This window comes from Pantherophis guttatus, chromosome 1 (genome assembly GCF_059756535.1).
Source record: "Pantherophis guttatus breed Tessera chromosome 1, ASM5975653v1, whole genome shotgun sequence".
In the NCBI taxonomy this organism is placed as follows: Eukaryota; Metazoa; Chordata; class Lepidosauria; order Squamata; family Colubridae; genus Pantherophis; species Pantherophis guttatus.
In genome coordinates, this window is record NC_142063.1 from 258370018 (window position 1) to 258395418 (window position 25401).

The window sequence follows — 25401 nt, forward strand, 5'->3', positions numbered from 1 at the left end:
GCAGTTTAGATGTTTCTGGATGACATATTAACATCTGTAGCATTTTGTAATAATTTGCTTTGGATTTTGTTCTGCAATCCTAGAATCGGACAGATGTACAGTGCCAGCATCGATGGCAAAAGGTGCTAAATCCAGAACTTATAAAAGGCCCATGGACTAAAGAAGAAGATCAGCAAGTATGTTTGAGTAATCTGGATTTTACTGCTTCCTTAATATTTAATATTGTGTCTAAACAAGCTGTATTCCAAAAGTAAAAACTCTGCATTTATACAGAGCATTGCCTTTTTTTTTCTTATTGCTACAGAATTTATTTTTTTTACAGCCTCTCATGCGGCCTTGAAAATTTACCAGCATTTTAAATTGTTCAATTGGGATAGCCATAGTATAGAATATTTCAGAGACTGAGCTGTAAACCAAGTACTTTCAACAGCAACTATAAGGGGGAAGAAGGATGGAAGCAGTGTCTCAATGGAAGCCCCACCTCTTTTGTATATGCACAATGTTATGGATATGAAAAGGGTAGCACTTGTAGCATGATACTGCTTTTATCATTCTGGTGAAAGCAGCAAGTTTCCTATAAGTACAGCCAAACACATTGTGGTGTAATTATTTAAGTTATTAATTAAAACTTTTCAAAAAAATAGTATTTAGCAGGTAGCAGTTACTTATTTTTGAATATTATATTCAAAATAACATAGGTTCTATTTTATTTTTATATTGCAGAAGGTATCCTCTCTAAAACCTTGCCTTTTGTTACACACGTATCATATTAAGCAAACAATCTGTTATACTCTTCAGAAAACTGTTTTATTTACAAATGCATAGTATGATCTTGTTATTGAAATTAAAGCTCCTGTGCTTAATATGGCTGACTCATCAGAAGAGAGCGCTTATAATTGTTATCTTGGTGGATTAATGACTTTCAAATACAGAGTAAAACCACCTGACTGAATATCCTTTCGTTTGAGCTGATTGTTTCTTAGCATTGGAGTCATCCAAAGCAGGTTGACGGAGGGAGATAGACTACCTCATTGAAGTGTGTTGCAAATTAGGGAAGCTTGTTTATAAGTTGAAATTGGAATTCACCGTGGGGTTTTTCTATTAAGATTTCTCTAATCAGTCAACAGACAATTATTTGATGCAGTATGGTGATTTCAATTTGGCTCTATTTATATAACACTTAACCACTAGGGATAGTTTTTTTAATTGTTGTTGTTTATTTGCAGGTAATAGAGCTTGTACAGAAATATGGCCCTAAACGCTGGTCTGTCATCGCCAAGCACTTAAAGGGAAGGATTGGGAAGCAATGCAGGGAGCGTTGGCACAACCATTTGAATCCAGAAGTGAAAAAAACATCCTGGACAGAGGAAGAAGATAGAATTATTTATCAGGCACACAAGAGGCTTGGAAACAGATGGGCAGAAATTGCAAAGTTGCTACCTGGACGGTAAGGTCAGAACAAGACAATTAAAAAGAAGCCTGGATGGAGTGGGGAGATTCTTTGTCTTTTATAGCAGAAAAATATTTCTGCACTTTAAAAAGTTAAATGTTGCTATCAGTTGCATTATGATACATCAAGTAATAGACAAGTCTGTCAGGTTTAATTCCATTTATAATTTTTTTAATTAAAGTTTATTTAGTTCTACTGTATCTTTCAAACAAAATCTACAAAATTCGGATGCGTTTTTGTGCATATTTCTAATACATTTTTGTATCCAGTTTTCCTAATGCATGCTTTTGCAGCAATTTTTTTTGCTTAATATTACTTTTTCCTATTGTATTTTTTGTTCAAGTTTTTCATACAAGGGTCCGTCTGAAACTCATGAGTTGTGGGGTACCATTAGATCATAGCAGTGCATGCTAACAGCAGAAGGGCTAAAATATACAGCTACACATCTTAAAGGTTGTGTTTAGCAACAGCAAAGAAGTGGGGATAAATCAAGTTAACAGTTTTGTGAAGTAAAACACTTGCATTTCCATCTTCTTCCCTTCAGAATCACAGATTTCCTCTAAGTGATCCACCAGTCATACACACCAAGCCCAAATAATGGATTTTTAAAAAATTCTTTGAACCCTCAGCCCCCCAAAATGCCTGCTCTTGCCTTAATGTCTGCAAAATAGTATCACAAAGTCTAGAGAAAATGCAGGTATCAAGGGAAAAAACTATGCACACAGGAATGTGAAGAATAACATATAACATTGTGAACTAAGCCAATTTTCCCATCTACATTTTGTGTGATTGCAGGAACAAGTTAGATAAGATGTATGTTTTGTGTTGAGTCTTTATTACTAGAGCTTCTTTTAGAGGCCATTTTCTCAATTATGTCTGATCTATAGATTCCTTCATTTGATTGCATAGATCATCTCCTGTATTGCCAGTAAGCAAGAAGCATTGTATTTAATACTTCTATAACAATCAGAATTAGATGAGAAGGGACACTGGCTTATGGACATTTCTATGAGTGCTGTATGTGTGACATGTATCCATGTCCTGCTATTCAGATTCCTGTGGATGCAAAAAAAGAGGAAGCATAATCAACTTCCTTTTTTTCTAATTAATGTACAAAGTGCTTCTAGTGAACATATTGATATCTTGACGTCTTTTAAAGATTGCAAAAAAAAAAAAAAAATTCCTACTAGAGACTGCCTATTGTATGATCAAGCTATGCTAGAGTGGACCAAACACTTTGACAATCCATTTTTCTGATGAGCATATGGAAAAGCTGGAAATAGGTCCTAAATATAGTAGTCAACTGTTAGCAACAATTGTTTTGTCCCTGTAACTAGAAGTAATAGATAAGACCTGTTACCAATTGCTGTTTGTAGATTACCTTATGGAACTGATTAATTTCATCCATCCCTTTAACAACTTCTAGCCTCACGAGGAACTTGGGAAGAATAACTTATTTTCACAAAGATTTACATAATATTTTTTCAATGTTTTCATAAGGTTTTCATTAAATTCAAGCAACATTAATAATGCTACAGATTCTTGTTGATCATGTATTTCTTAGATGGATGCCTATTGATTTGGGGTATCTCCATATAGAACTTGACTTCAAGCAGCTATTTCTTTCACTTGCCTATTTAGTTCGTTTAATTCATTAATCTGGACTGGAGGGTGCGAGGAGTCAATCCTTTTTTCTTTTTTCTTTTTGCATTAAATATGTGCATTGGTTTCATGCAGCCAGGTTCCTTTTAGCATGTCAGATTCCCTTTATATTTCACAAGCAAAGAGCCCTGATACATTATACCAAAAAAAACCAGGAAGTTGCTCCATGTCCCCATTTGAACTTTATGTTAAGGATGCAGTGTCTGGGATCGGAGAAGACTAACATGAGTTGGGTTCAGAAGTGGCAGAAGATTTGCTTTGTATGCAGCTATGTATTATTGTATTTTGTGGCTAGTTTTAAAAAGGAATAACTAAAATACAGAGTGAAATAAGCCTCTTGAACCTGCATAGGAAACTCCTATTAGAATTCTGAAACATTAAGTAAAACTCATAGTAATAAAATAATTCTTTCCTCCCAGTCAACATAATCAGGTCTGAAAGTTCTATTTGTGCAATATATATATATGAATATATATATATATATTTCTTTTGCCAATGTTTTTGTGCAGAACTGATAATGCTATCAAAAACCATTGGAATTCTACAATGCGTCGAAAGGTTGAACAAGAAGGTTATCTTCAAGAGGCTTCAAAAGTCAACCAGCCTTCAGGTTTTCCAAAGAACAATCATTTAATGGGTTTTACCCATACTCCACCTTCTGTGCATCTGGCAACAGACACTCAAGCTGCAGCGGCCAGTGACTATTCGTATTACCACATTTCTGAGACGCAAAATGTAAGCTAATGGAAACATTTGGATTAAAAGTTAGATTTCCCAGCAGTTGAAATTGTGCTGTTGCATCTGGGACTCAATTTGACAGTAGTATTTTGTTTGGATATGAGGCGTCTGTGATCCAAAGTACCAATGAGGTTTACATAGCTTTTGGTTGGATCAACATTACAGTATTAGATACTCCTAGATTATACCAGGTGGCCAGAAAAAATGCTAATTAGGATTTTTCAGTTAACTTGTAGATCTTTGTGTAAATGTATTGCACTAAACACGGAGTTTTTCTAAATAAATGCACATAGGATTGCCCTCTGAAAGCAGGCCTGTATTGACTTTACTGAGAATAAAGCCTGCTTAAAATGGAACTCCTTTTGCCTGAACTTCTGTAGGATCGCTCTCTAAATTGCTTCTTCTTGTAAACAACTCTTGTCAGTAAATATGCTCAGATAGCTCAATATTTTTGACTCTAGATCAGTGTTTCCCAAACTTGGCTATTTTAAGATGCATGGACTTCAATTCCCAGAATTCCCCAACCAGTATGCCTGGTTGAGGAATTCTGGGAGTTGAAGTCCATACATCTTCAAAGGGTCAAGTTTGGCAAACACTGCTCTAGATCACAGTGGAGTAAATGCAGAGAGGCATCTATTATCTTGCTTTGATGATACTTTAAATGTTTTAATTTTTTAATTTTAATAATACATTGGAAGTTAATGCAAAGAAAAAACTTACACTTCCTTTGGATCTAAATATATACCTTTCTCCTAATCTATACATCTGCCAGTTTATAAACTGGCTAGAGACCAAGTAATTAGTTTATGCAAATACACTGTACATGGATATATACCCGTGATGGCGAACCTATGGCATGCATGCCACAGGTGGCACACGTAGCCATATCAGTGGGCACGCCAGCTCAGCTCTGGAGTGCATGCATGCACCAGCCAGCTGATTTTTGGGCCTTCTGGGCCCACCAGAAGTAGGGAAACAGGCTGTTTCCTGCCTCCGGGGGGGGGGGGGGCGTTTTTCTTTCTTACCTGGCTCCAGATCCTCTCTATACATCTGCGGAGGGCAAAAACAGCCTTTCCCACTCCCTCGGAGGCCCTCCAAAGGCCTGAAACGGCCCATTTCCCAACTCCCGGTGGGTCAGGAAGTGACTTTTTTTGGCAGTCTCCAGAGACTCCTAGAGAGGCTACCATCACGTGCCAGGAGCGGGGGGGGGGGTTGCACGCGCAGGGCAGGGTGCATAGAATTATCAGTGTGGGCTCACGCGCGCACAACCCTCCCCCGCCCCCCCTCCTGGCACGCGATGGCAAAAAGGTTAGCCATCACTGATACATACTATAATCATTACTAATTGCATAAAATAGATCTAAGAAAATCTCCAAAAATCCAGCAAGGCCCTTTTTAAAAATGTAATTGGTTATTATGCATTGAATAATTTGAAAGTATAGAAAAACTATTCAGAATTTGCCAGGACTCAGAAAATGTCAACTTATAAGACTAGTATGTATATTTTCTTTGGGTTTTTAATTTTAATTTGCATAACATTTGAGGTAAAATGAAATGTTGAGGTGAAATACACTTGGATAGAAAAACTTTATTTCAGGACTTGGTGAGATGTGGGTAGCATCACAGGGTTGTGCATTTTTATGTAAAGTAACACAATAGGTAATTTTGTTCTGTTCTTCATATCTGGGCTGTAATATAGAACATGATATTCTAAATTCACTGCCATAATGGTTTATCCATATTTTACTGTTAATGTTTATGAAGCTTTAAAGGTCTATTGTAAACCAGCAATTAATTCTAAAAGTCAAGAACAGAATTATTTAATTTTCTGCTGGATATAATAACAAATCTATCATTCCAGGAGTGGCCCTAATGGTAGTGGTCGTGATGCCACCAATTTGTTAGGGTTGTTTTTGTTACTAATTACCTGGCAACTTGAGAACTTCGTAATTTTTTATTTGAAATTATTAACTTCAAAAGACCACATAGTTGCATTTCAAGGAAATAGAATGATTAATGTGAAGGCTTTTGTTGTTTCTTTAAGCCAGTTATGTAATTAGGAAGTATTTTAGCATGACAAATAATTTACATTTTTTTATTTGTGTTTTGTTTTGTTCATTTTTTTGGCATAGGTCTCTCCTCAGATCCCATATCCAGTAGCACTTCATGTAAATATTGTTAATGTACCCCAGCCAGCTGCTGCAGCTATTCAGGTAGATTATTTTAAAGATAATTTGAAGAGTCAATTTGATGTAGATCTGGTGTGCAAATTAGATGCAAATACTTTATTTTGTAGTCAAGCAAAAGCAAAGGTCTTTCATGTTTTATGGCAAATGTTAAAGAAATAATTTTGTAGATAAAATGCTGTGGCTAGCTCTACTGCTAGCAAATTTTATTCCAGTCTTGAAAAGATGTGGAATTCCGGGAGTTGACGTCTACACATCTTCAGATTTACAAGATAGGGAAACACTGGTTTAGAAGAAACTGGCTGAGCAACATATACTCAGATTTGGTGAAGAAAAACTGCAAAAGCAGAAGGGGGAAATATATTCCAGGAAAGGAGGCATACTTTAACCTCTCATTTGCTCAACCCAGTTATCAGGGAAACCAGTGTTATATTTACATTCTAAAAAGGAGATGAGAGAGGATGCAATGTTGAAATGAGGTGAAAAGTTAGAAATCACTCCAGAATGATATCTTTAGTCTCATGTTCTCAACATGAATCTCTGTAAAAGTTTAGTGGAGACATTCTTCAGTCGGTAGCAGTCTCTTAGGCCTATCTACAACATGGCACTGGCCATTCTTATCATGATGACTGCAGCATCTGGCTGGGCCTTTACTTTCTCTTTTCCCTTAACTCTTAATTTCAGAGACACTATAATGATGAAGACCCTGAGAAAGAAAAACGAATAAAGGAATTAGAATTGCTACTAATGTCGACTGAGAATGAACTGAAAGGGCAGCAGGCATTACCAGTAAGAATGTCCCCGTGTATTTGGATGGAGGGATAGCAGCTTTACCCCAGTGCTTCTCTTCACTTTTTCTCTCTCTTCCTCTTCCTTCATTTTCTCTCTTTTTATATGTTACTAATTGGGACTCTATATTTCCATTGACTGGGACAAAATATTATAGCCTTCTTACCTGATTTATGCTGATATGAAATATGAGAAATGAAGAACTTACATTACTTTGCATAATGGAAATGTAGTGTCTAACTCTTGCATTTTGTTTCTCCATGGTGCATTTCATCAGCTACATGTTATTTTGTCCTGTGATTCTGAAACTTCCATAGAATATTTAATTTAATAGCCACCCTTTTCACCCAATGTGTCATTTCACACTTCCAAAATAATGGAAAATGAAAAGCCATTTGGATTTTGCAGTTCTCTGATGAAGAAATATGTGCAAAAGTGAATAATATACTCAGAAATTCTTTTAGTAGTTGATATTACCTAGAGAAATGAGTTATTGCTTGTTTGCACAAAAAACATGCTAGACAAAATAGCATGCAAAATGCATCTATGGGAACAAGTATACACAGAAAGATCTATAATTTGTATGCCGTTTTAAAAAAAACATGCACAGTCAACCCACTGTAGAAATAGGATGAATTGAACTTAGGGGCAGAAAAACGAAAACTTGAGAGGAATCCAAATGGACAATTGTGTTGATTCTTCCTTTATATATTAAACATTTAACACATATTAAAGCCATTTTGATGTAATGGTGAAGGTACTGTCCTAAAAACCAGAAGTCTTAAGTTTTAGACTTTCCTTAAGTATGAAAGCCATGTGAGTGGTGGCTTGGGGCAGTCAACTCTCTCTTAGTGCAAACCACCTTGCAGTGTTGTTGTGAGGACAATAGCAGGCAAGAATATTAAAGGAGCAATAGTAGTGGGCACCTTGGATGCAACTCCAAAATAACTGGAGCACCACTTGAACATAATTGACATTGAGAAAATCACCACCGGTCAATTGGAAAAGGTAGCTTTACTTGAACAGCCCACATCCTGCAACGATTCCTTTAATACCATCAAACAGCACCTGCCTACCTGAAGTCCTTGGGAAGGACTCAATAAATAGATACAAATGCCAAATCCAGTCTAAACATCTGGCTTATTGTGCAACCAACCATAATAATAATAATAATACAAGACATACTGTATGTAGCTCTTCCCTCCGCCCAAACCCCAGTAGCGCTCTTCTCAGAAGCAAGTGAGCAACAGGAAAGAAGCAGGCAAAGAGTGAAGCCTCTCTCTGTCCACACCCTGCTTACCTGCTGCTTTTCAGAATGCCACAAGCATCATTTGCCTGGGCCACTTTTGGCGTACATATTGCATCGTGGACATGTTGCATCTAGTTTAATTGGCTTGGGAGACTACAATTCCAAGTGGTTTGGGAATCACAGTCCAAGTCATGTCATGATCTTCTTCATGTTTTCTTTAAGGAAAGTTAGATTCCATAACTGCATGCATCAAACCGAAGTATTACGGCACACTAATAGATAAATTTGTTTTCCCTCCCTGTTTCTTTTAAAAAGGAAAAATAACAAACCAATTTATGAAATGAATTAATACAGGTATTACAGAAAAACCCCAAGTGGTAGCCAGCAGAAACCTCTGTGCATAATTGAATTCTGTCAATATTTAATTTCTAGTTAATACGACAAGGCAACTGTGTGCATGATGCCATGTTAGTTTGGCCACGTCTAATTTTCGTCTTACATTTTGCAATTTCTTGTCTTGCATGGTGATACTATAAAGAGACTTCTATTAATTTGCTTTTCTGCTTTCTTAACCACATTGATTTTACAGCCTTTCCATTGCATTGGTGTAAGCTGTAGTGCTAAACAGGGATAGGAAAAAGTCCCAAAAAAGTTGATGCTAGTTCTAATCTTGACCCATAAAAATAAATCAGACCACTTCAGGTAACTTCAGATGTGATAATAGAGCAGACCTAAAAGATTTAACTTCTAAATCCTTTAGGTACAGACAAGCGTGAGCTTGCATTAGAGAAAATCTGCTATTTCCTTGCTTCTCACCAGGAAAATAAATTCAGCTACTTTGGTGAAACAACGCCATGATTGTGTGGCTTAAAATTATACTTACTTGCCCAGGATGCAGAGTTGTTGCCCAAAATGAGGTAATGCCAAAATGAGAGCTATAAATCATCTACCCTTCTAAAACCCGCTCTTGCTGCACTGATGAAAGGAAACATCTTGACAACTGTTTCATAGGCATTAAGTGCTTAAGTGATGCAACCACTTTTATCTTTTCCTTTAACAGCCATCTGACGCCTTGTGCAATTTCATTACTAAGTTCCTTCTGCCTTTCTCTTTCTTTCTCCACTTTCCCTTCTCATCCCCGCTTCCCCCTCTTTTTAGACTCAGAATCACACTTCAGATTATCCAGGATGGCACAGCACCACGATTGCAGACAATACCAGAACCAGCGGTAATGGTGCAGCCATTTCCTCTTTGGGGGAGCATCACTGCACTGCATCCCCACCCATGGACCATGGCTGCTTGCCTGAAGAAAGTGCATCCCCTGCAAGGTGCATGATTGTTCACCAGAGTAACTTCCTGGATAATGTTAAGAATCTCTTAGAATTTGCAGAAACACTTCAGCTAATAGATTCCGTAAGTAGAATGTTCATTTTCTGAAAATGTGACTGTTAGGGGAATCTGCCTGCTATGTTTACAGCAGTAATGTTTTCTTATATATATGGTCATTCTTTACTAAATGTTCAGGCCACCAGCACAAAAGGCTAAATACAGGTTCCCTGTTTCCCTAAAAATAAGACATCTCCTGATAATAAGCCCAGTCGGGCTTTTGAGCACATGCGATAAAATAAGCCCTCCCCAAAAATATTTAAACGCATGCACAGCCGGTCCCTGCCATTTCTTCTGGTTAGGTTTAGGGAGACAGAGCTGGAAATCTGGTAAAACGGCATGAGGAGCCCCATCTTGTTCAATGCGCCCCAAAATAATAAGACCACGTCGAAAATAAGGCCAAGCGTTTATTTTGGGGTTCAAAAAATATAAGACAGGGTCTTATTTTCAGGGAAACACGGTAGTCCTTTACTCACGATCACAAGTAGCCCAACATTTCTGTTGCTAAGTGAGAAATTTGTTAAGTGAGTTTTGCCCCGTTTTACGACTTTTCTTGCCACATTTGTTAAGTGAATCACTGCAGTTGTTAGGTTAGCAACACGGTTGTTAAGTGAATGTGGCTTCCCCATTGACTTTGCTTGTCAGAAGGTCCGAAAAGGTAATCACATGGCCTTGGGACACAGCAATGGTTGTAAGTATGAACCAGTTGCCAAGCATCTAAATTTTGCACATAAGATCATGGGGATACTGCAAAGTATAAATATACAAAAGTATGAAGGCTATTGCTTAACGGATTGTAAGCCGCCCTGAGTCTCCGGAGAAGGGCGGCATATAAATTAAAGCAAAAAAAAAAAAAAAAAGATCGTAACTGAAAAACAGTCATAAGTCACTTTTTTCATCTCTTATTTCAGTAATATATTAGACTTCTGGATCCCAGCTTTTTTATAGTGCTGATGGTTTTTTTTTTTTAATCACAATTTCAATAAAATCATTGTATTTTTAAAGATTCTAACTGAAGAGTAAGAATATGTGTTACTTTTAAGCACTGTAATTTGCGACAAGAGTTTTAATAAACTAAAAATACATGACATTTATAACATTATAAATACTGATTGATACACAATTTTCCATTTAAGGATGTTGCTATTGTATAAATTTAGTCAGTAAAATATATTTGTGTAATAAGACTTTATAATTGAATGAACAGCCAGTTTGAGATAAAGCTTGTTCTTTTTTGGAATATATCATTAGGATGATTTGTATCTTAAATTTTTACATTTTGAGAAAGTATCACAATTGGGTCAAACTCAATTAAAAGGAATCAATCTTTCTCCTTTGGTTAATTCTGTGTTAGTAATTCAGTTGAGCTTCTTAAAATAGGTGGGAGGAATATGCACTCTCTCATAGACTCGTGGCTTCCCCCATTGTTTCCAGGATCTGTCGTCATGGGGTGATCTCAGCAGTTTTGAATTCTCAGAAACATCAAATGCTTCACCTACACAGGTTCCCTCAGACAGAACCCCACAGCTTCAGAAAACAGACAGCAGTGTGTGTAGGCCTGAAGGACACCCTCTTGCAGACTTGAGCAAAGCCATGTTGAGTCAGGATTCCTTTGCCTTACCAAAGTCCTTGACTGGCTCCAAATGTGGCCCAGCTCCATTGGTCATTCTGCGTGCAAAGAGAAGCCATTCCATGAACCATTTAGCCAATGGTCATAATAAGTCCTTCATTCTTGCTGAAGTCAGCAGCTCAACTCCTAAGCATTCCCCTGTCAAAAGCCTGCCTTTCTCTCCTTCCCAGGTAGAGCAACTTTGTTTAAATGTTACTAATTCTCTAAGTCAGTAAAGTGTTAACAACACGGAGAAACTAATCTTTGGGGCAAATGACTAATCTCTGCTGTGCTTGTTAATTGCATTCTGATTTTGAATCTACCCACTGTTGAGTTTAGAGAGCAAACAATCTAACTTACCTGTATACTTAATTCTTGATGATTTGGGGAGGATTTGTTGTCTGTTTGCTTTATTCTGCCTTGTAATTTCCTTCATCTGTCCAAAATTAGCATTCCTATTTCCCGTAATCATTTTTTATTTCATCCATTTTGCAGGATGTTTCATATAATCCCAGAATTTGGGCTAAACAATAACTTCCAAATTATGTACTAACAAGTTCATTTTTAAAAAAGAAAATCACATTAACCTAATAATGAAAATAAATTTGGGGGGTATTGGAGGAACTGTGCAATGTGACTTACAAATCAGTTGAATGGATATACTTAAATTGTCTTGGTCACATAGAAGATTTAAACATAAAAGTGTTTGCTTAAATAAACTGCTGGACCTTTTCTTGGAACAATCTAAAATGATGAGTTAATGAATTCATCTTTACTAGTACTGCAGTTCTGGGTTTCTTTTCTAAATGGTAACAGTCTTTTGCAAACAAAACCAAATTTTACATTTTAAAAGCTCTGTGCATCCTTTACTACCCATACTGTTAAAGCAAAGTAATGTTTTAACAAAGAAAATAGGGAATTATATTTTTTTACTTGTTTCTATTAAAAAAAAAATCCTATGTTTGTTCTACTTTAGCTGGAGGATTCAACAATCTTCAGAAAGCAAATTTGTTCTTCCCTGATAGCTAAAATTCCACTGAAACAGGTAGTTACTCTTTAAATATCATCTTGGAACAAATCTAAAAAAAATAGATTTGAATAGGCTTAAGCAATAGAAATGTAAAATTTTGGAAATACAGTAATCAAAATGCATAACAGCATACAGACTCTTAGATGAAATTAGTACTGATGCACAAAGTTACACTGTGAGTTCCTTTTCTTCACTTCTCTTGGTTTTACTTGATTACACTGTTTCAAAAGCTAAAAACCATTAATTCCATAAAAATATACATTTGCAGTTCTTCAGCACTTCTTCTATCCAAGAAAGTCTGGATCTGGACAATCCCATTTTAAGTTCCACTCCACTGTGTAATCACAAAGTCGGTACAACACCTCTTCAAAAAGACCAAGGATTTAAGAGCCAGAAAGAAAATAATTCGTAAGTCCTCTTAAATTATACTTTTGACAGCAGTTTCAACTCTCAGTGAGAATGTTGTAGATATTTTGTATGTGTGTGGAATTGCTGTGCAAATTATTTTCTCCTTTCTCAGTGAAAGATAGCTTGGTGCTTAAAGCACCTTTCAATATAATTAAGGTGTCAAGATACATAAAGAGAGTTTTGTCATGGGGTTGAGAGTTACATCTCATATTATCCCTTTACAGCAGAATCCTTTCTATAAACTGTTTGTAAAATATATAATATAGGTAGTCCTCAACTTATGACCACAATGGAGCCAAACTTTATGTTGCTAAGTGAGAAATTTGTTAACTGAGTTTTGTCTCATTTTATGACTTTTCTTGCCACATTCGTTAAGTGAATCACTGCAGTTCTTAAAGCAGTAACATGTGTGGTCAGTGACTCTGGCTTCCCCATTGACTTTGCTTATCAGAAGGTTGCAAAAGGGGATCACATGATCCCGGGGCACTGCAATTGTCATAAAGTTGAGTCAGTTGTCAGGCATCCGAATGTAAACATGTGACCATGGAGATGCTGCAATGGTCATTGGTGAAATGGTGAAAATTCAACATGCAATGATGGAAAACGGTAATAAGTCACTTTTTTCAATGCCGTTGTAACTTCAAATGGTCACTAAACAAACTGTTGTAAGTAGAGGACTACCTGTATAGGTTCATTCTATATTCACAATAAGTACTTCATTTACACCAGGTAATTTACTTTATTTAAACAATTGATGTTGAAATTAAAAAAACAGATAGGCCTTGTTTAACAGCGGTAATTGAGACCAGCAACTGTGTTCCTAAGCGATACAGTTGTAAAGTGCAGCATCATGTGACTTAAGTGCTGACTTGCAAGGGCAAATGCCGCATAGTTCCTGCGCCCCATTAGTCTTGTGATCGCCATTTGCTACTTCCTGCCAGCTTTCCCATTGACTTTGCTTGTGAGAAACCAGCAGTGAAGGTTGGAAATAAATGGTGATCTTATGACAATGATGCTGTGACTGTTGCAATTGTGAGCCAGTTGATGAGTGGCCAGATTGTGATTATAGGACCACAGGGAGGCTGGGACTGCTACAACTATGAAGAAAGGTGACCGGCCCCCTTTTTCAGCACTATCAAAACTTCAAACTGTTGCTTAATGAGGACTAGATGTACAGTGCTAAACAAATTCATTATTCTGTATCATCTTCTAAGTGTTTGAATAATTGTGTGCAAATAAGTTTAACAAACAAATAAATAAATACATGTAGCTTGCTTGTACAACAAGCCAGTATGAATATTTCCATAATATAAATGGGAGAGTGAAACTGGGAATTTACAGCTGTAACACATTCTAGTTGTTGCAATACTCTAGTAGTTGCATTCTAAGCAAAATATTTCAACTAATGTCTTGAAACTTGTTTTTCTCTCTCTTGCCCCTCCCCCAACTCTTTATTTCTTTCACTTTGATAAGTTTCAGAACTCCAGCTATCAAAAGATCAATATTAGAGAGTTCTCCTCGAACGCCAACTCCATTTAAAAATGCAATTGCAGCTCAAGAATTAAAATACGGACCCTTAAAAATGCTGGTAAGAAAAAAGAGCACTAATTTAATGATCAGGCAACCCTTTGTTAACAGCCATATGACCAGAAGTCAGAAAAAATAAAACAAGCAAAAATGAAAATATATAAAGATGAAATGACATTAATACAAATGTTCAGACCTAGGGAAAGGCAGATAGCGTTATTGTGGTGAACTCAGAAAGATATATGCAACCAATAGCCTGCAGAAGAACTGATAAACAGAAGTCATGCTGTCTTACCCTGAAATTTCTTTAGGATAGGATTTATTTATTTAAGTCATTGGGCTTCTTTGTAGAGAGAGCAATGAAAAACATACACACTGATAAAAGGAAATATTTTTGTAGTACCCGAACAGACAGGAGAAGGCATGTTTGCATCCAGCCTAGCCAAAGTGAAGACCTGTCAGAATTTCAGAAGTGATAAAAAAAAAAAGAAATAGGAAGCTAGTGGGTGATTTAATGAGGTTTCTTGGGAAGCTCCAGTAGGACATAATCTTTGGGAATGGAGGAACATGACTGCACTCGGCTATAACAAGCCAAGAACTGCATGCCGAAAGTTAGTAGGATCAAATTGGATTTAATTTAATTTGCGCCTATAGTGATTTTATTTATTTATTTTATTTTATTTTTTGAATTTGTATACCGCCCTTCTCCCTGAGGACTCAGGGCGGTGAACAGCCAAATAAAAACATCAGATACAAATATTAAAATACAGTTAAAAAATATATATAAATTTGGCCCCATTAATTAAAACAATAAACCAAACAATTAAAAACACTTAAAAAGAATTAGGCCAGCCCGGCTTGTTGGAAAAGGAAGGTTTTAAGGGCACGGCGGAAGGCACTGAGGTCATGGATTCTCCTTATCTCAGGGGGCAACTGATTCCAGAGGGTGGGAGCCCCCACAGAGAAGGCCCTCCCCCTGGGGGTCACCAGCCTGCATTGTTTGGCTGATGGCACCCCGAGGAGGCCCTCTCTGTGGGAGCGCACGGGTCGATGGGAGGTCGTCGGTGGCAGCAGGCGGTCTCGGAGATAGCTAGGCCCTATGCCATGGAGCGCTTTAAAGGTGATAGCCAACACCTTGAAGATTGAAATATAGATAATACCATTTCTTTTCCTGAGGTCACATTAAATTTTTGTGGCAATTTTGGGAAGCAGTCCAGGAGCCCCACACCAAATTAAATAAACCTCTGGGTTTTAGCTCTACTATAAGGCATTTTCTGCTGTTCATGTGCATTTCTCTCTCTTCCTGTTAGCCTCAAACACCAACTCACCTGGTGGATGACCTGCAAGACGTCATCAAACAGGAGTCTGATGAATCTGGTATTGTATCCAGCCTATGTGAAAATGGTTCCCCTTTGCTGAAGAAAATAAAACAAGAGGCAAGTTAAACCATATTTCCTTAAGGTTACCTTAAGCTCCATTCGGTTTAGAAGCCAACAAATGCTTCTAAATCACTTTAGGCACTGCCTCAGGAAATCAACTTTGGCAGGTTACTTTCAGAAAAGAATTTACTACTCCAATTTACATTTTTGGGAAATTAATCAGAATATTCAGAAATAGTTCTAAACTTTGGTTAATTGAAAGTAACACATGAAGTTGCCAATAGGAAGTCCAATAAGATTTAATAGTCCTAAAAAAGACACTACAGTACTGCTATTTCTGACTTCCAATTTCATGAAATTCCACTACTCTCTCTATTAAGTTTAGATTATTTTGGATATCAGTAGTAGAGCAATAATTTGCATTTAACAAAACATGTCCAGGCTTATAATCCAGTCAGTGAAAAGACATCTTTCAACATAGTATGCAATCTTTAGTAGAAAAGAAATGCCTTTGAAATCTGGCTAAATTCATGTTATATCAATCAAATAGGAGCAAGTTTAAATCTGTATAAAGTGAACAGATCCTGAGTGCTGGAGTTCATTGTTAGAGGTGTGCATGACACAGGAAATCCATTTATTTCAAGCTTGGAACAGATTTGCCCCATTCAAAATGCTCTCTGAGAAGGATTTGAATTGGCTTGTTGAATTGGCTTGTTCCTTTGGAGTAATTGAGCACTTGAATGTTCTGCGTTCCTTCAGAACAAAACTCAAAAATATTTTAATCATTCCGGTTCTAGTAACTTATTACCAGGTGTTAGTTCCTTATTTTTCACTTTAGGGCAAGAAAAGTAAGCGGGTTGGTGGTCATGTTGACTGATGTTTATATCCTAACTGCTGAAAAATTAGCGAAGGACAAGGTTTTTAATTGAAAATATTAATGTAAAATGCTTAGAGACAATAGGTTCATCAACTGAGAAATCTATTTTGATTAGCATCTGTTACTACCCACCCATTTTTGCCCATTCAGAAAGAAATTCAGTTTTCAATTTCTTTAAACAAACCTTATGGGTCACTCCAACAGATTGCAGGACAAAAAGAGCAGTTAAATTATTTAATATTGTTTTTAATTAGTACATTTCCTTGAGAGATTTTCCTGAGGTTTTGACCTTTCTATTTTTTTGACATTTTGGGGGGAAATCTTTTTTCTTTCTTTCTTTTGCAGTTAAAGAACAAACTCAACGTTTTCTTTGCCTAATGTTTTTGCTTGCATAGTGGGGTGTCTAGTGACTGCCAGGTGGGAGAGAAAGGCTGCTAGTGCTTTTGAATTGCATGAATAATATCACAGTAACATTAAAACAAGTTCTAAAAGTGTGCATATGCATGGCAAATCTGAGCAAGCCAGTATTGCACCAGTAGTATTTACATCTAAGTAGCTTCTGTAGCATTAATACCACCTCTGGTACGAAGCAAAGCAATGGACACAAACATGCACCAGTGGGGACCCAGCGGTGCATTCAGGTGAAAACTCAAACGTCACCTTTTTGAAAAGCAATAATTTACCAGGCAGCTCCAATAGTCTTCTACTTGTGTTTCATTGCTTCTTTTCAACACTTCACTCCTGTATTACCCCACATAGGCTAAAGCAATAGCAGCAAGGACATAATGGGCTCCTGCTTCTCTGTTGGTTAAGGTGGAAGAGATTTGAAGAAAGCAGCCTAATCATAATTCTTCAAACAGCCCAGTCCAAACACTCTCTAAATGCTTTCATGTTGGAACAAAACAGTATGTTTTCTTTCACACTCAGTACACCAAAAACAGCTTTTTCAAACTCGAAACACTTCGCTTATCTCTGTTGTGTGGAGCAGCTCAGGACATTGAATGCTGACTGAATTAGGTTTGGTGCCAAAGCTTATGTCAAAACGCACTTGCTGTTAAGCAAGACAGAATGTGTCAATCAACTCTTATTTTAATATGGCTTTTGTTCCTGCCTGCAGGTGGATTCTCCAGCAGGGAAAGCAGAAAACTTCCTTTGCTCAAATAGTTGGGAAGGGGAAGGGCTAAACGCACAGCTTTTCCCATATGCATCATCAGCAGAAGACGTTCCTGTATGTATTACTGTCCTACATCTCAACATCTTGGGCTAGGGTGTTTTTTGTTGTGGTGTTCGTTTGTGCAACCTTGATTGGTCCAAGGCCAAAATAAGAAAAGAATACCCCATATCTGGGCACTCCTCCTAAAAAATTTTTTTCCCTTTTCCCTACTAGTTTACTCGTAGCTGTTACCTTTCTCAGTAGCTACTTCATGATAATTTCCTTCTCTGCTTAACTGCCAGCTTTTGGTCCTGCATTATTTAGTAGCCACTTCGTTAATGTGACTTGGTTTGATTGTATAACATCAGCATAATGTCAGTTCAGACATTTACTTGAAGTTCTTTAAAAAGTTCTTTCAGATAAAGATTGTGACAATTTGGAGGACTGTGCAGATCGTCCACTTGTTCAGTGACTGTTCAGAGTTACAACAGCACTGAACAAGGGGGACTTGGGACCCAGTCTGCAAAGTTGCAAATATCACAGTATCCCCGTAGTCACATGACCCAGGGGTGAAATGCTCCCAGTTCGGACCGGATCACTTGATCCGGTAGCGAGGGCGGCGGGTGGTTCGGAGAACCGGTAGCAAAAATCCCTTGCCCCCTCCCCCCATGCCCAGCTGAGCAGCGCGATCATCAGAGGCTTTTTTTTTTTAAGCATTTTTTCTACAACCTCTGGCTGAAAAAATGCTTTTAAAAGTTTTTTTTAAAAAAGCCTCTGATGATCGTGCAGCTCAGCTGGGATCGTCAGAGGCTTTTTAAAGCATTTTTTTACAATCTCTTCGGCCGAAGAGGTTATAGAAAAAATGGTTTTAAAAGTAAAAAAAAAAAAAAAAGTTGGCCACGCCCACTCAGTCACATTACCCCCCACACACCAAGCCACGCCCACAGAACTGGTAGTAACAAATTTTACATTTCACCACTGATATGACCACACTTCGAGCACTTGGCAACCAGTTCACACTGATCACCATTTGCGATCTTCCCTGCTAGCTTCCCACAAGTTAGGTCAGTGGAGAAGCCAGTGGGAGATTGCAAGTTGACACTTTCTCACCCATTTCCTCATAATCTATAGCACAGGTGTTAAACTCGCCGCATCATGTTACTGCCACATGATGTTTTGCATCATTTTTCCCATTCGTCGAGCTGGGGCGGGCATGGCCTGCACGTGACACATCCAACCCGTGGGCCACCAGTTTGACACCCCTGATCTATAGTATCCACCCATACTTTATAGTACCTGGTAAGCTTTTGCCAACCAGCTGGCTTACCTGGAGCTCCCATCTCTTCCCTTTATGGTCATGTGAGTTCATTCCTTGATGACCTGTGCAGTTGTGAAGTTAAAACTACCAGGATTGCCATCCCTAAGCAATACAATCATTTGACATCACGTTTTATGATTGCATTGCTTAATGCTGGGAATTCTAGTCCCGGGTTCCATCATAACTCAAGAACTACCTGTATGCAGTACTGTCCCTTACAAAAAAAGTCTTTTAAAGTCCTTCTAATTTTATCTGCTATCTGTTTTATTTTTTCAGAGTATTCCAATATTTGAATACTCCAAAATTCCAAATATTATTTAAATGCAATGTGATAGGGTGGAAAGGAGGGTGGGGAGAGATAACCAAACAATCATATTCAGTATTAAATATCATTCTTACACTGTTAAGATTTTATTGTGGGTCTTTTTTTCCAGAATCTGCTGACCAGTTCACATTTAAAGATGCCTACACCAGAAGAAGAAGACAACAATCATAAATTATTCACATTTCATAGATCTAGATCATCAAGTAGCCCACTTCAGGTAAAAAATTTTCATTTTGTAAAATTCCATAGCTAATCCTTGAATTTACTTCCAAATAGAGAAATAATTCTTTCAATCCAGAGAATAATTTGTTTGTAAAACATGAAGATCTCGCTTCATTGTATAAGGGGAAAATGTTGTAGATGTGTTTGTATAAGAATTTAACACAAACCTAATTAGCTATTGAATGCAGTATTACTGACCAAGTAAAATATTTCAGGAACAAGGAGCTCTTGGGAAAACATAACTGAACCTGTTGACTTTTCTTGACAGTAGTGGAACAGTGGCATTCTTTTCTTCTGCAATCTGTGGGGAGGAGTGATTTGGGGTGCCCTGTTGAAGTGTAAAGGGAAAGGAAGCCAAGAAACATTGATATTTTTTGATTCCCCATTTCCGGTGTCCTTGTTTTTGTAACAGTGAAATATGAACTTCCTCAGATCAGGTTATTTTCAACCAGATAACCACATGAAACTCAATTTGAAGTCTGAGTTTTGAGTTGAATGGAAGAGTAGCAAACACTGCAGGACTGTCTTTTTGAGTGGTAGAACTCAGACTTATTATGAATGGGAATGAGAACCTAATACAGTACCAGACGTCTTCAGATAGACTTGAAAAGAAGTTCTCTCTACAGAACCACATTGGTAGTCTGCATGGAAAATACTGAGCCAGTTGGATCAGTGCTCTGGATCTTTTCATTAGCTTCCAATAGAAAACTGATGTAAAAACCTTTACGGTACAATCCTGTGGATGTCCACTCATAATAAATCATTTTGAATTCAGCAAGGTTATTCCCGAATAGTTGGATATACATTGCATTTTTTATAATCATAAGAAAAACCCTAGAAGATGAAACCAAAGATCTGTATCTAGTTTACTATCTTAGTTTCTCACTGCAGTCTGCTAGATACCTTCAGGAAGCCTGGAAGCAGAACATAATGATAAGAAACAACTCTCACTGTTCAGTAGAATCTGGGATAACTACTGTAGACAAGATTAGATTCACATGCTTCATTCTTGTTCCTACATAAAATGGCCTAATGATGAAAATCTATTTCACCTATTAAGAAAGTGATAATGCTTGAATGTGTCTCGTAGGCATAAGACATGGAAATTTGCCTCCGGCTTTGCTATTTGCAAATATAAATTAGACAACAATTACTGCTATGTTGGCCAAGTTCATGAAAATTTATTCTTAATCACTTCTACAGAGCTGAGCCAACAGAATATGCAGACTATTTTATTACTGCTATTTATGTAAATAAGTACATTAGAAACAATTATTCCCTAAGTAAATGAAACAGAAATGGCTTGTTATCTTAACTTAAAGTTGGCATTAGATTGTTGTTTCTTTTGTGTGAACTCACAAATGGGAAATAAATGGGCTTTTTCCCATTCCAGTTCTTGGGTAGCCAGAGATTTTTAGACTGTAAATAAATCTGTATTTGTGTGCAGTTATTTAAATCATTGAATGTGGGAACTCAGATGGTGTATTTCCTGATCCATTTCCCCTTTCTAATCAGGAGATAGAAGCTGTTACGTAGTCCATTCAATGACTTGGTGGGCTGGATCACAAAAAGGGAAAATATGTTTGTACAGGATATTTCCTCCTTTTGTTAACCTAAAAAGATGGTGATGCCTTTTGAGGGCCTATGGAAATGTACACAGAAGCTAAATTTCCTGCCCTCCACAACTGTTCCAGGCATTTGGGCACAATCCATTTCTGGATTGGGTTGCCAGCTTTTCATTATGTTTATTCCTCCTTTGGTCATTTTTCCTAAGAAGGATCTCTGATGAATACCACTTTATAATGTTTGGTAAGGCCACACTTACTGCATCTAGTTTTGGTTGCCACGATGTAAAAAAGACGTTGAGACTCTAGAAAGAGTGCAGAGAAGAAGAACAAAGATGATTAGGGGACTGGAGGCTAAAACATGAAGAACAGTTGCTGGAACTGGGTATGTCTAGTCTGATGAAAAGAAGGACCAGCGGTGACATGATAGCAGTGTTCTGATATCTCAGGGGCTGCCACAAAGAAGAGAGAGTCAAACTATTCTCCAAAGCACCTGAGGGCAGGACAAGAAGCAATGGGTGGAAACTAATCAAGGAGAGAAGCAACTTAGAACTAAGGAGAAATTTCCTAACAGTTAGAACAATTAATCAGTGGAACAACTTGCCTCCAGAAGTTGTGAATGCTCCAACACTGGAAGTTTTTAAGAAGATATTGGATAACCATTTGTCTGAAGTGATGTAGAGTTTCCTGCCTAAGCAGGGGGTTGGACTAGAAGACCTCTAAGGTCCCTTCCAACTCTGTTATTCTATTCTATGTCAATACCCAACAATTTTGGTGTGGTATTTCTTTCAAGAAGCAAACTAGCAAAAGAAATGTTATGAGGCTCCTCAACATGTTCTAATCTCATGCAGTGAAAGTGCTTTAGCAGTTGTCTCCGTTGTCTATGGAAACTTAACAATTCAGATGTAGAAGTGGGATAGATGGGTGGGATTTTGTTTTAAATAAACTTTTCATGTAAGTGTTGCTCGAAGATAATATTTTTCTGCAGAAGCACCATAATTCAGCAAAACCCACCTTAGGGGCTTTGGAAGTCATAATAATTTTTAAATGACTGCATAGAGAGATAAAGAAGAGCTGCCACTATCAGAGGAGAAAATATCTTAAACTTCGACTAATTGATTGAAAAGTGTTGACCTCACTAGGCTTGGACAGCTAGATAATTCATTCGTTCATTTTATTACTCTTGAATATTAAGAAAAACATTTACATTCAATGTGCAAAATCATTTCTATATATCAGGCTATATTTTCAATATACATACATGAATGAATAGACATTCTAATATTTTCTTCCTGTATACCAATATATAATAAATTTGAGGTATATTTTAAAAAAACATTTTACTGAAAATATTTGGAATTCACTAGCATAGACAATGGCAGATGAGAGAAGAGTGGTTTGATCCTGCCTTGTTTCTTGAGTACTTATTTGCAGGAAAATGTAATATGTGAATCTGCCATTGAGTTGAGTAGTTTTAAGAAAGCAGCTTTGCACAGTCTTGCCTTTATTGCTGTGTTTTCCCTGGAGGTTCACTTTTACTTAACTGGATATCCCAGTTAAACTCTGTAGACTTTGTTTACTGTTCACTCTTCCCTGAGGCAACAGAAGACACGTTACAGGATAAGTGAGATAATTTAGTTGCCAGAAGAAGGATATGCAGGTAGGATTAATGATGTAACAAAATGAACTAAGAGTGACACAGCTGAAAATATTCCATGGTTTGATGGTAATATGTGAACATAATGTAAACATAACAAAAGTTACCTTTGTTATCCATATTTTAACTTTTAAAAAGTGCTAATAGGAAATCTGCTTTGAAAAAAGAAATATGTTTTGCAAGAGAGGGTGAGATAACAAGGATTGCCCACAATTTCATAGGATCTGTGGTCTAATGCAAAACATACAGGCCGCCAATGATGGGGCACGACCAAGTTAAAAGTAGCTCCAACTAAACTGTATTGAAAAGAAGGAAATAGAAACATGAGAACCACTGTTGCCTTGATCTGTCTATGGCATTGTCACATGGCAGTTAGTGAAAATTTAGTGGTTTATGGTAAAGGTCATTATTAATGAGGGGCAATTTTAAGTGAGTGGAACCCTAAACATCTATTAGTGTATAGTATAGCCTTTATTGTCATTGTACATCATATATACAATGAAATTGGTTAAATTAGTGAGCATCATTAAGAAGGAAGCAGTGGGAGTACCTGGATGCTAATGTTGACTAACAAAGCATTCCTGCAAGAAAACCTTGTGAGAATGCTTCAAGATGGATGGATTACAATTCCTAGAATTCTATAGGTAGCACGGCCATTATTATTTATTCTGAGACTTCAGATATGTAGTACAGGAGGGCATCCAGACCAAGGATGGCTGCTATAGGACTAGATCACAAAAACCTGTCTTCAAACCTGCCAAAAAATGTGTCACTGTTTAGGCAGCATGTTTTGCTTTTGAGCAATCATCTCAAGAAGACAACGAGAGGGAACAAAAGCAGCAGCATTCTGTTCACTATAGGCAGCAAAAACATGTTGGTTTCAATAGTGTCTCCTTGGCCGTGGTGCTATTTTTCTAGTCCTCTGGAAGCAAGTAAGCTCTAGTCATAATTTCAGAGGGTTTGGAAGTTTTCATTAATGTCTAGCAAAATCTGATTGTGACTTTTCCTTCCCTTCTTTCTGTGGCATCCAAAGCTTTTGTTTTACCCTAAGCATCCATGCGATTACCGTACTTGTGCCTTAGAAAGAAATAGCTTGCTTTCTTCTGGATTACTTTTATTCTGTTTCTCTTTAATATCATTTAATATTATAACTTTATATTATAAAATGAGCAGTTAACAATCTCACCCCATTTAATAAAAAAATAAATAGAACAGTGAAATATTACCAGGTCAAGAAGGACTATTTAACATACATCTAGTCTTATGAAAAGAAGGATTAGGGGTGACAGGATAGCAGTGTTCCGATATCTCAGGGGCTGCCACAAAGAAGAGGGAGTTAAGCTATTCTCCAAAGCACCTGAGGGCAGGACAAGAAGCAATGGGTGGAAACTAATCAAGGAGAGAAGCAACTTAGAACTAAGGAGAAATTTCCTGACAGTTAGAACAATTAATCAGTGGAACAACTTGCCTCCAGAAGTTGTGAATGCTCCAACACTGGAAGTTCTAAGAAAATGTTGGATAACCATTTGTCTGAAGTGGTGTAGGGTTTCCTGCCTAAGCAGGGGGTTGGACTAGAAGACCTCCAAGGTCCCTTCCAACTCTTCTATTCTATTCTATCCTATTTTTTGAAATGAATGTGTCTGTATGTGTATAAACAAATATGAAATTAATAGCTGAGAATTCCAAGGGCTCATGTGTGCAAAACCAACTTCTAAACCTGTCATATCATAACAATTGAAAGTATTCCCAGCTCCTATGAGAGCAACAGGAATATTTTTATATAGAGCTGCATATGGTAACTAATACAATGCATCTGCTTCAGTATTAGTTCACCCAAAAACATTGGTAATGTTACAAGTGGGATAGCTCTCTCAGCCTAGAATAGATAATGAAGAGCAAGAAATAAGACCATCATTACTTTGAACCTTGTCAAACACTTTGAAAGGGAAGGTATTCAAACTTGTTCTCATAAATCAACCATCTCTGTTTGCTTATAAACAGACTCCCAAAGTTGTGATGAGCCTTAGGGTGTGACTGTGCCTGGTAATTATCAGGTCACAGAGTGCTTGTAATGAATATCAATCCTTACTCATTTCTGTAGGTTTTAGATAAAAAGGTCAGGCCACTGTTTACATTATATATCATGTGAAACAAGAGCAGCAGTCATACAGGGACATTTATCGTTTTGGAATAACATTTGCCTTCTCCCTATCAAACAATGAATCATATGAAAAACTTGGACCTGGTATACTACAGTATATACCTTAAAGCTTTTGTAAATCATTTTATAAAATGTTCAAAGCGAAAGCTAACATACATTCCTGTACCCTTTGATCCATTCTCATTCAATTTTTGGATACTAGGGTAAAGATTGTTCAGGAGTTGAGTTGTCATCAATCCACAGAATCTTGAAGTCTGAACATGTAATTGGTTGCATTACAACACAGCTTTTACAGATTATAGTGTAAAAGAGGGAACAATTACTGTAATCTTCCAGTCATCAGCCATGAATGCAGTCTTCACAGCCACATTTAGCAAGTTGCGCAGCCACTTCATAAGCCACAACCCTATTTTATTTATTTATTTATTTATTTTATTTTATTCGGTTTATATGCCGCCCTATCTCACAATGGACTCAGGGCGGCTCACAACAATAAAACACAAGCCACAATATAAAATAAAGACCAAAATCTAAAAAAATGTAAAATTAACCCTTAAAACCAATTAAAACCCCATCATCAGTCCAGGTCAAGTGATTTGAAAAGCCAAGTTTTTAATTCCCGACGGAAGGTGCGAAGGTCAGGAGCTAATCGGAGCTCCAAGGGGAGTTGATTCCAGAGGGTGGGCGCACCGACCGAGAAGGCTCTACCC

The 25401-nt window shown here is 37.3% G+C and overlaps 1 protein-coding gene across 5 annotated transcripts in view; it reads left to right on the forward strand.

Annotated features, from left to right (window-relative positions):
* The window catches only part of MYB (MYB proto-oncogene, transcription factor), a 42951-nt gene that overhangs the window by 11992 nt on the left and 5558 nt on the right, over window positions 1-25401 (forward strand). Inside the window, exons 4-15 of one of the 5 annotated variants that reach the window (XM_034418856.3) lie at window positions 84-176; window positions 1227-1447; window positions 3622-3847; window positions 5983-6063; window positions 6721-6825; window positions 9233-9487; window positions 10895-11260; window positions 12368-12507; window positions 13981-14095; window positions 15345-15470; window positions 17408-17518; window positions 19196-19303. In XM_034418856.3, the coding sequence (XP_034274747.1) occupies window positions 84-176; window positions 1227-1447; window positions 3622-3847; window positions 5983-6063; window positions 6721-6825; window positions 9233-9487; window positions 10895-11260; window positions 12368-12507; window positions 13981-14095; window positions 15345-15470; window positions 17408-17518; window positions 19196-19303 (1947 nt within the window). Of the gene's footprint in view, window positions 1-83; window positions 177-1226; window positions 1448-3621; window positions 3848-5982; window positions 6064-6720; window positions 6826-9232; window positions 9488-10894; window positions 11261-12045; window positions 12115-12367; window positions 12508-13980; window positions 14096-15344; window positions 15471-17407; window positions 17519-19195; window positions 19304-25401 lie in introns of all 5 variants that reach the window. The other 4 variants (XM_087887200.1, XM_034418858.3, XM_087887194.1 and 1 more) reach the window with 4 other exon arrangements.